The following is a 12,444-nucleotide window of genomic DNA, read 5'->3' on the forward strand; positions in this document are numbered from 1 at the left end:
ATTTTTTTTAATGTGGGCCTTTGTTCATCAAAAAAGCAATTTATATTTGACCTGTGATCTTATCCTTACCAAAGTGAAAACATTGTCTTCAAACCAGTGGACGGGTTTTTTTTTCAAATTAAAAATGAAAATGTGTACATATACACATGTTTGAATGTTCAAGTTATGTCATTTTGAATTAAGGCCTAAAATTGTGATAAATATAAGTTCATTACACTTTGTTAATCGCTCATTGCGTAGTTCTTAAAACTTAAACCAGTCGTAAAAATTTATATTTATCTTTATCATTTACGTACATCTCGTTACAGTCAGCGCATGCCCATTGCAAATAATGGCATATATTACTTCCTTAATTGGAAAAGGAAACTATTAAGGAACGTTTTGCGCAGTTATGAAGAGAAATCGCTTTTTATGAGGTATTTTCTTTTTAATTATGGTCGATTGCTTGATAAATTGATGGATATTAATAATAATATATTAACCGAAATATATAGAATTATAATAAAAATAACATTTTATATACCTGAATGGGGGCGACAATATCTTTTCAACGGCCATACCGTAATAAAACTTAATCGCGAGGGTATACGCAGCACCTTTTGAATCAGAACAGGTTTTAATTAAATGATTAAATATTTCATAGATTTGTTTATGTGCTGGAAGGGACGCATCTAGAGGTATATTCAAGCGAAATTCCCTGGTAAAAGAAATATGAAGAAGAATTTCTTGATACGATCGTATTCTTGAATAAACAAAGTCGGCTATTTTATGTATCTCTTTGGTGAGCTTAACAATAATTAAGCAGTTTTGAAGATAATTATACCAAGACTATTTATCTTATAATTATCTTAAAATCCTTGAAATGAATAATGACCAGTTTCAAATTCAAATCCAGGACAAGACTTTTTTTACATAATAAATCTAGCTACTGTAGGTAGATATATATACTTTTGCGGTTTGATCAATCAATAATGTTTATCTTTGGCATACACTTTCAAGTAGAACTTTAAATTTATAACAGCGATTTATTCAGTCATTCCTTTTATTTTGATAAAAGGTATAATATACTTCCTTTCAAAAAAGTGTAAGGTAGAATTAAAAAGGTATTGTGAATATTGAAAATGATATACATGTATATAAGTCGTACTTCTCTTTTCTAAAAATCGAACGAAATGTAAAACGAATCTTTTGAAGAAATATGAAAGATTTATTGGATTTATTTTTAAACAAATAAAACATATTTATAAATTGTTTCAGTGAATGCGACAACTTATCCGGTAAATTGGAGATTGTTGAGGAAATGGCAAGTGTGAAATCGAAAGTAAGGATTATCTAGAAAATTGTACTATGACCATTATTCAAATTGTGAAATTGTGTGAATACCCACCTTTTTCAATTATTCCAATGCTAAAAAACAAAACTTCACTTACGATGTTTGAACGGAAGCTTCAATTCCCCTGGTAAAAGATACATGAAAAAGAATTTCTGGATACTATCATTATAATGTATTATAGAAAAAAAAAACATAATTTTCATATGAATACCGTACCATGGACAGAACTTGTTTAGCTGAAATATAAAAAAAGCTTGCTTTTTTTTGTTTTTGTTATTTTGTTTGTCTCTTTTTTTGCTTACAGAAAATACAAACACGTTTACTTTTCAAATTGCAGATAACTGAAAAAGAAACTAAAAAGTTGATGGTTGCAGCCATTGATTTTGGGACAACATTTTCTGGCTGGGGTTTTTCTTTTGACAATGATTATAAATCGGATCCAACAAAAATATCCTGCAAACATTGGTAGGTATTTTTTGATAATAAGGTCACCGAACCATATTTTATTAGATACTCGTGCCGATTTTGCGACTCTATTAAAAGTGGTATTGCACTGCCGTACTATATTTTGACGTGACGTCATTTGCGTTATACAAACATAGAGTAAAGACGTGCTAAATGTTAACCTTTCATTAAACGTTTCATTACAGGCCATATACAATGCAACATGAGATCGTCCCTCGATTAACATCCTTTGATATGTACAATACATTAATAATAAAGTCTTAATTATTTTATTCTGTTAGATTTTAAACTAATTGGGTGCCCAATTTATATTTACTAGTGGGCTTTGGCACTACTGAGGCCTAGCATCTTTATGTGCACAGTTTATCACTTGATTAATTATAAAACCCTACACTACTTCACATCGGTTGAATATTTCAATCCCTCACTTCCTTATTCAATCTGATTTAGTTTTCAGAAGTTTATCAATACAGTTTTTTGAGAAATGAAAACTACAGCTTTCACATCTCTTTATATAATGTTATTTTGATAGCTCAGGATAAAAAACCCCAACAAAATAAGGTTTGACATTATTTTTAAGTCCCTGATAAAGATTGAAAACTGTTCAACCTGCTACAGTAACTTTGAACATTAGGGCAATTTAGTCTATTACAATTATCCCCTACGAGCAAATACAATCAAACCAAATCTACAATTTTACCTTTTTATTTAAGCGTATTTACAATTTCTTTATTGGATTTTGGAATCTCCCAGTATCCAACAAATTATTGTATGTACGTAGATTTACATAAGTTCTTTTCTAATTCGTTTGAAATCCTAACGGTATTCTGATAAGAACCGATAAAGACATTACTGGTATATGATCCGATGAAAACTTTTCACCATCCTTTCCAAATACCATATAATAAATATGTCACTACCCCGATAGGAACAGTGGAAAGAATATTTCTATGAAAGCACCCACAACAGTTCTGATACAACCGGATGGACACACACTTGAAGCATTTGGTTACGAGGCAGAGGACAGGTACGCGGAGTTAGCAGACGAAAAGGAACATAGAACATACTACTACTTCGAACGCTTCAAAATGATGCTATTTGACACCAAGGTGATAAAATAAAAATATATTTTACTCCTAAATCGATAGTGAGGATAAATATGTCAATCAAAGTCATAGAATTGTTTGTAATCATGAAGTAGTCAGTCCTAAGAATTACATATTGAAAGTTTAATAGTTTTGCAATAAGTATTCTTTTGTTAAAGGATATGCAAACATCATATCTTACTTAACATAATCATAATTGATTCCAGATCATTACTATACATTGTACTTTAAATTGGTCTTGACTGTGTTACGATGTATCATCGATAAAATATTGTACTGGAGTTAAGAAAATATTTTATGTTATACAACGGGTTTCATTCTGGTACCTTTTGGTTGATTAATTGATATTATTATTGATTAACTTGCGCCGTACACATTTTAGAGCATACGTCATTGAAACTTAATGTGCAAATTACTTTTGCAATTTTAATATACATTTAGTAATTCAATCGACTGCCGAATATTGTGACATTCTTTATTCATTTTAACATGTACAAATGAATAAAACGGGCTAAAATTGTTTGCAGAAACTAACTAGAAATGAGGAGCTTGAAGACGACAAAGGTAAACGTCTACCCGCTAAACGTGTATTTGCTATGGTGATTAGATATCTCAAAGACGATTTGCTGAAAGAAACTGAGAAGAAACTTACTGTAGAACTGAAAGAAGAGGAAATACAGTGGGTGTTAACTGTGCCTGCAATATGGACCCCGCCAGCTAAACAGTTTATGAGAGAATGTGCCATTGAAGTAAATAAATTTCTTTTTCTTAAGAAATCAGTGTTTTGTTTTAATCTAACATCAAAATTAAAAACAAAGTCGTGTTTTCGCTTTTTCGTGTAATTGCATTTTTTTACTTTTTTAATGTCGTTTTATTGCATAGTCGAATTGCTGCATTATCGAGTTGCGGAGCTTGCTAAATGTGAAAACATTCACTTTGTAATAAAACATTAATATTATTTAAACCATTCCTATTGAAGTAATTATTCAATTCATTAGTTGATTTTGACTCCATTATTGCCATGCTGTGGTATATAGTATACCTTTAATAAATTTGCACTTATGTAACAGCACTACATAGAAGCGATAAAACAACATTAGCAAAAAAACGAGAATGCAATAAAGCGAAAATATAACAATGATAAGAAGAAGATATAAAATAATACGATAAAGTGAAGACAAAAAAACAACAAAAAAAAACAAAACAACAACATAAAACGTAGTAAACAAAAAAGAAGTTACACAGCAAATAAGAGACAAAAACATGACACATGACATGTGTCGTATTTTTGTCTGTATTTGTCGTTTCGCTTCGAGAATGCGAAAATGCGATAACTCGAAGAATCGTCAACGTATATTTGTGCGACAAAAATACGACGTGGAGTAAATAAGCTACCGTATCTGAGTCAGATAAACTTTAGATTGATGTATGTATATATATTATTGTCAACATTTATCCTTTTCTGTGACGGTTGGTTTACGATACTGAAGATGATATAATAATATTTTACAGGCTGGTATACAGTCACAAAATCTTATGATAGCTTTGGAACCAGAGGCAGCTTCTTTATATTGTAAATACTTCACAATACCGAAACCGAAAGATGGGAAAGCAGAGTCAAAAGTACTATCTTTATTCGAACCTGGTGCGAGATATATGGTTGTTGACGCTGGAGGTAATTATGTTTATCTTTTTATAAGAGATTTTACATGCCGTAGGCAATTAACATTAGATGTTGTTTTTATGCCCTCGGGCATATAGTATTTGAACCGCCCGTCTGTCGGTACAAACCCAGAGGTACTTGTGTGACTTGGAGAATAATAGGTTACAGTAAATTCTCTTTGATCCTATTTATTCAGTTTTTACTTGTGCGTCTTTTTTAAGCCTTGTGTGACTAAAAATGGCTAAGAATATCAAAGGAAAAGTCACAAAAGTACCATTTTGTAAGTACACCCGTCCGTCCATACGAAGTTAACCTAAAACTGCAAGTTGGATTTTTCTCATGTTCTATCTTTTCCAATGGCCTCATAATTTACACACTTAATAATCAACACAAATCAATGATCTGGGCAAGTTACATAACTATGGTTTTCATTTTTTCAAAGTTATTGCCCTTTTCAGCACTAAAAAAACGAATATAGCTTTTTTAAATGGAGATGTAATTTCTTTTAATAATTTGTGGCATAATTTTATTCAAAAATTATCCCTTGATGATGAGTAACCTTATATTTTATATCAGAATAACGATAAGGAAATTATAGCAACATAAAAGATTTTTAAAATATAATCAGACACCTAAATGAGAAGCATTCATACAGGCCTCTATACGCACATTTTTTTTGTTTTTTTGCTTTTTTTTGTGTTTTTTTATTGACAATCAATGTGAATTTATATTAATATACAGTATATCTTTTATCATATATAAGTAAGAAACAAATATTTGTGTTTACTTGATTATATTTATTATATCTATTAATCTTGTTGTATATATATATATTGATTTAAATTCAGTCAACATATTGCAAAACACATTTACCTTTTCTAATTAGTCTCATGCGCAAAACGCAATCATCAGAAGAGTAAATGGTAGTTCTCAATAAAGGGACGTAACTATATTATTACTGTTCGTTTTTACAGTTGCTTAATAGGTATTTCCTATAATGTCTGCAGGCTGATACAAGTTCGTTTCTTTTGTTAAGTGTAACGTTTTCTTGTTTGCAAAAAATGTAGAATTTCTCCCATAGGCATAAGTTGCATCGGTCGGAGGCTGGGTGGTAGGGTGAGGTATTGCATGGTATTCTTTCTCCTGATTGAGGTAAGGGTTAGTTGGTCAATGTCACCAGCGCTAAAAATAGATTTTTTTTTCATTTTTGCTCATATATCCTTTATTTATTGACAAATGTATTTCATTCTGGTAGGGAGATAACTTGCTTGGTATTTTTCCTTTGGATAGAGTTGGCGGTCAGGTGGATCAAGGTGACCAGTGCTAAAGATAGATTTTTATGCATTTGTCCGTACTGCCTTCATTTATTGACATGTGTATGTCTTATTTGATAGACATATAACGTGTATGGTATTCTTCCTTCCTTTGGATGGAGTTATGGGTCAGTTGGGTCAAGGTCACCTGCGCTAAAATAGATTTTTACACTTTTTTCCATATTGCCTATAGTTATTGACAGATGTCTTTCATATTTGGAAAAAAGATATCTTGTAATTTTGTTTTGATTGAGTAAGGGGTCAGTGGGTCGAAGTCAAGGGCTTCCAAAATTTTTTATACATTGGCTAATTCAGCCATATTTGTAGCCTGAAGTTTTTCCTATTGAAAGGAACAAACCTTGAATAGTCCAGTGTAGGGAGTCACAAGTCAATGTAACAAATGTAATGACTATAGATTTTTTAAGCTTTTTTATATTTTGTATTTTTTACAAATTACCCATATTTACAAGGTGGTCATTAAAGTTCGGATGGAGTTTGGGGTTGTTGGGTTCAAGGTACTCTTGCATTTACATGCAAAGATACTAGTATTTGATAAAGTTGAATATTTTTCAACTTAATCACAAGTCATAGCAATGACTTGCCAACTTACATTTTTCACAATTGCAAAATGCCATGACTCTGTCAAGTTATATAATTGTGTTTACATTTTTTTTGGCAATTTTCCGTCCTTAACTGAGAAGAATCTGAGCCGGGGACATTTGTGTTTAACAGACACGTTCTTGTTTTCCTTTGTTTTCCGATGATATATGCACTTGTATGATAACAAAAGGTCAGTTGGTATTTTGTTGTTTCATTTTAATACTCACGTGTTTCTTATTTATTTAATAATATTCACTTTAACACAAAACAAAACGGTTTTATACACTTTCTCTGTTGATTTATGTCTGTAATTACGTACATTTACTTGATCATGCAATTACAAGTGATTTTGAAGTTAGCATCCAAGCCATCGGCCCATACACATGAATACATAAAATTTATAAACACAATAGTATCTTGTCATGGCAGCTTGTTTGGGTAATAGTACATTACAAAATATACATACATGTATTAACATAAAGTTATATAAAGTAGATCTTTAACTATATGTAATGGTGTATATTAAGCTAAGTTCTTTTAATATTCATTTGTTTCTACAGTTATGTCACAGCATGTAAATTAATATCAAAATATAGGTGGAACGATTGACATTATAGTTCATGAAGTATGCACTGATGGAACATTAAGAGAGATATTTCAAGCTAATGGTGGAAACTGGGGCGGTACAGTGGTTGATAAAGCTTTCCAAGATTTTTTGACAGGAATTGTTGGTAAAATTGTAATGAAGAGATTCCAAGATGAACACAAAGACGATTTTCTCGACCTTCAAAGAGAGTTTGAAGTAAGGAAAAGGTCTATAACGCCAGATCTTAAATCGAAAGTAAAACTTAAAATACCCGTTTCGCTGTCTAATATTTATAAAGATGTAAACTCAAAAAGCGTAAAGGAAAAAATTGAGAGAGATGATGAACTTAATGGAAAGGTGAAGTTTACGGCAGATAAGATTTTGTTTGATAGCAGTCTTTTTAAAAACTTTTTTAGTTTTACAACGGAACATCTTACAGAACATATGAAAAGTATTCTACACGAAGAAGCAACAGCAAACACCAATACAATTTTGATGGTTGGTGGGTTTTCAGAGTCCCAAATGTTATTTAAAGCAGTCAAATCTTCATTTGTTGATAAAAATATTTTACTGCCTGAAGATGCAGGTTTGTCGGTTCTAAAAGGGGCAGTTATATATGGACATGACAGAAAGGACATCAGTGTTAGGATCAGTCCATATACCTACGGGTTTGGAATACGAGGTTCTTATGACCCACTTAAACACCCAAGAGAGAGACTTCACGGTCAGAAACGTGTTCGTGGTTCGATGTTCGAAAGTTTGATTAGAAAGGGTGAAGAAACGTCACCTGGTATGTTTACAAGTGGTAGATGTATAACACCCTCCTTTGGAGGTAATACGTATAGTCTAAAATTATTTGCATCACAGCGTGCTGATCCTTTATTTGTTGATGAACCTGACTGTTTTAAAGTTGGAGAATTATATGTAGACTGTACGGACAACGAGGGAAATGTCGGGGGCACTTTAGTACAGATTACGTGTGGTGGTACGGAGTTCGAAGTTCAAGTTATTCATGAAACAACACGAAATAAGACTAATGCTACATTCAATTTTCTAGATTAAATGCATATCGTCAAATCATTTGATCGACATAATGCAGATAACGTTTGATATAACTAAAATTGAGCTAGAAATGAATATCACATAGTGAAATAAATATAGAAATATAAGCGTTTGAGTAGTATGATAAAGTTATTCCAAACTGCCTAATACGCATATGCCTGACTTAAATACAGACGACCTTTCCCTACAAATGTAAAATCAATGTTCCAATCATACAATTACTATTTCCCTCTTTCGTAAGTAATGAAAAAACATTTTTTAAGCTTGAACAACCGGCATTTTTGTTTGATTTTATTTTTTTCGAATATGAATATAAAACTCTTAAAATTAAACGATAAAATCGAAAGGAAAGATACATACATATTTCTGTCATACATGTATTTCTGAAGTATTCTTTTTCAAAATTCATATAACGATCTTTGCAGCATTTATATAGCTTTCGTTTTGGTTTTGTTATTAATAAGTAATGATTCCACTGATCGGGGAGCACCAACCGGACACTTCTTAAACATGTATCCTTTCATATTTCATAATTTTAAAGCTAAAGCTAGAAATCTGAAAATTCGACACAGTACAGCTAACCTAGCTAATGAATTGTTTTGTGTATTTCTGATTGCGTTGACATATCTGAGGCCTGTGAAAGAGGGTATTAAACTAACCTTAATTGTCCACATAACAGTACCATGTGTCCGGACAGATATGTCCATGATGCTGATTTAATTCAATAACAGTTTTGGTGTTTTAATTTTCTATTTTTAACTTGATATAAAATATTTCAGCAGTAAATGCTGAAGTTTTGGATATTCTATTATTCACTCTGCTAATGATAATAGCTAATATAAAATGTCAGGTATTGGACACTTGACGTCCAAATGTTCAATGACAACGTTCTTGAAAAGTCATTAAAATATTACCGTTTACGTAAATTGAAATCATTTTTATTACTTAATTATAGAACAAACATGCAATTATGGTTGATATTAAAGCGTCTGATAGATCAACAATCACTGAAAAAATTAAAAACTAAATCAGTAGCATTACATAAAATGAATGTTAAAATTACCAACATATGAGGTTTTAAAAGCCCCTTCTTGAATTTGTCTGATTAAAAATAAATTGAATGACGAATCTTGGAAATTGCAACGTTTAAAGGTTTATAGAAAACACATTTACTACTATGTCCAATTTATTTATGGTCCACACCCCTTACCTTACACCATTGTGGAAATGGACATAGTGATATGCACCAGGAAACTATAAAACATATACCCACTTTCTATCTAGTGTACAAAATGGTAAAAAACATTTTTGTGTGACAAAATTTTTCTTTAAAATTATATGTTAGGCCTTGTTTTAACATGGAAAAACGTAATTTTGGGTAATTTCAGGTATTTTCATCATTTTCTGTTAATGAAAAAATTCTACAAAACAACAATGTTTCTTCAAAATTGTAATGTAAGGCCATGTTATAATATATAAAAACGCGATCTGGGTAATTTTAGGCATTTTCATCATTTTATGTTAATGAAAAAAAAATATCTACAAAACAACAATTTATCTTCAAAAATATATAGACCATGTTTTAACATGGAAAACGCAAATTTGGGTAATTTCAGATATTTTCATCATTTTCTGTTAAGTCATAACTCAATATACACGCCTTTTAACGCTATTTCACATCCCCTTTTTGTTGTCTCAAATAATAGGCCCCAAACACTTGTTTTTGTTTGAGAAATATGGTTTAAAAAAGTGACTACTTTTTCGGCGCCGCCCCCTATCCAAAAGATACATCAGGGGGTTGCCAGAAAGGAGATGTGGCCCACTAATGTTTGGGCGGGGTTTAAGGGGCGGTAGTCCCCCTCATCGCCAAAACATTTTGGACTTGTGAAGGGCTAAACTTATCACAGGTCGATCTTAAGGTAACGTGTAACCAACGCTGAAAAGCCTTTGACTCTATCTCAATCCATTGAGAAGTTGCTGCTTTGAAATCAATTTTGATGGAAAAAAAATCTACAAAAATAGTGATTTTTGGCAATTTTGAGAAATTTCCTTGTTGCCATGGAAATAAGAAATTTTGAGACTGAGCATGTCGTTACAAAGGCAATGGTACAGTTAACATTTGTGCCAAGTTTAATTAGTATTGAAGCAGTTTTTTTTAGTTTTATAGCAATTTGAATTTGAAACGGGAGACTTTTTAATAAAAACATCCATTTTTCACAAAATGCTCATGCAGTAATGGGTTAAGCATACCGCCACTATATTGTGTATTATCGAAATATCACTCTTTTGATGACAATCCTTTAGATACCGTTATGTTTAATGACATTTGCATGATTTTGTTTGTTTTGGGTTTTACGTCACATCGACACAGTATAGGTCATATCGCGACGTTCTAGCTTTACTGGTGGAGGAAGACCTCATGTGCCCTTACATGCACTATTTAGAGTAGAACCACCGACGTTCCGTAAGCTTGATGGATAGCTTCCTGACATGAAAGAATCCAAAGTCCCTGTCGGGATTCGGACCCACAGCGGTAAGGGGCAAGTGGTTTGAAGTCAACGACCTTAACCACTCGGCCACGGACGCCCCTGACATTTGCATAGAAGAAGTATGTTGGTCAAATAATAAGCACAGTCAATGCCCCTAGTTATTGTACAATCATTTACTAAATTTATCTACCATGTATAATTTATATATTGTATTTAATAATGTTGTCCATTTTTATAATATCATTCAATATCAAAGACATTTGATTGAAAATTCATGTAGGAAATGTCTGAAAACAAATCTGTAACTTTCCGACAACCAGTTTTATTATAAAGCATTCATTTGTATAAAATCGAGTATGTTATTTTCAGATGCAGGCGGGGGACATTCCACAGTCAGTATTTTCTTCGTTAAATTACATCAATAAAAATCTTGCTGGGGTTGTCGCAGAGGAGATAAAGTTACAACGTTATTTTATTCTATTATTGTTTTTTATAAGCTGACCCTATTAACCTTCTCTGTTAGGCTATTCTCGTTAATAAATTGCTTTTTCTGCATTTATCAAAAGTTTACTTTGTCCTTGATGTAATTTTATAGCAATTATTTTTAAATTAATATTATTATAATGTATGTGGTCAAAGTAAAAAGCAAATATGAACAAACTGAAAAAAATCAAGAAACAAAACGGAGGCTTTTAGAATTGAATAAAAATTACAAACAGGACAGAAAGGGGGGTAATAAAATATCCTAAATTTTACTGAAGAAGAATTTACTATTGATAGCTTGGCGACTTTAACAACGAAGTATAAATAAAAAAATGTCCTAGAAATTGTTCACCAGATTTGCTTGGCTTTATGTCTTAGTAGTAGCAAAGTCGTCCCCCTTTTAATAATATAACCCTTTGTACAACAATTTAATCTAGTTTGTGAGCCATTCGGAACTGCCTCGGCCATTATCTATAATAACTGACGGAAAGGGCCGAGTAGTTGCGATTGGTTTGTGAGCATAAGTTTCGAATTGGCCAGGGTCGAATTTACATATAAGAAACACATCTGAAAATAAATCAAATATCTGAGCTTATAAATAACTATACATGCTATATTTGAAGTTTCTGCGTTTATAATTGTCATTTAAAAATTGGGAACAATTATGGTGTTGCTTTTATATTTTGAGAGAGAACCTGCGATATTTCATGATAAACAATGTTAAAATGCCTGCCTTCTTTAGTGAGATTAATTATGTCATTCAACATTGAAACTGTCTCTGAACATGTTTTGTGTCGATGTTAAATGGATAACGTTTCGGGCCCCATTTTTTTTAAGATTCCTTATTTACAAGCTTAGCACCTGGATATCGCTGAGGATTTTTAGTGAGTTGGGATGGGACAGTAAATGTCATGTTTATGTTGTTGTTTTTTATAATGTCAGACGATATACCAAAAAAATTGATAGAGTTTTAGCATCATATAACGAACTTTCTACCGAAAATGCTTAGAACTCGACCTATTATTGAAGTAAGAGATCATTCGTGCATAACTTTGCCATCGCATGTCAGCAGCGCAGAGCTCAAAATTCCCTTCCGGACAACGTCTCTAACAACGGGACGTGTGCATTTAGCCACACACTTACGATTAACTTATTTTGTTAGTGATCGCACTGGACTTACATTTCAATACCATATTTCATATTTGAGCCGTGCCATGACAAAACCAACATAATGTGTTTGCGACCAGCATGGATCCAGACCGTGCAGGCTGGTCTGGATCCATGCTGGTCGCAAAATGCATTACGTTGGTATTGTCATGACACGGCTCATTGTGCAAATTTTTT

At 32.1% G+C, this 12,444-nt stretch overlaps 1 protein-coding gene across 1 annotated transcript; it reads left to right on the plus strand.

Moving 5' to 3' along the window:
* The first annotated feature begins 323 nt into the window (after positions 1-323).
* On the plus strand, positions 324-8,236 carry LOC132759138 (heat shock 70 kDa protein 12A-like). Its single transcript, XM_060750861.1, has 7 exons — positions 324-416; positions 1,258-1,321; positions 1,671-1,798; positions 2,727-2,907; positions 3,432-3,653; positions 4,417-4,579; positions 7,077-8,236. Exons 1-7 carry the CDS (start codon positions 412-414, stop codon positions 8,126-8,128), a joined length of 1,815 nt encoding a protein of 604 aa, XP_060606844.1. The 5' UTR covers positions 324-411; the 3' UTR covers positions 8,129-8,236.
* Positions 8,237-12,444: the final 4,208 nt, after the last annotated feature.

Source organism: Ruditapes philippinarum, unplaced genomic scaffold (assembly GCF_026571515.1).
Source record: "Ruditapes philippinarum isolate M1 unplaced genomic scaffold, ASM2657151v2 ctg8910_1_1_1_1, whole genome shotgun sequence".
In the NCBI taxonomy this organism is placed as follows: domain Eukaryota; kingdom Metazoa; phylum Mollusca; class Bivalvia; order Venerida; family Veneridae; genus Ruditapes; species Ruditapes philippinarum.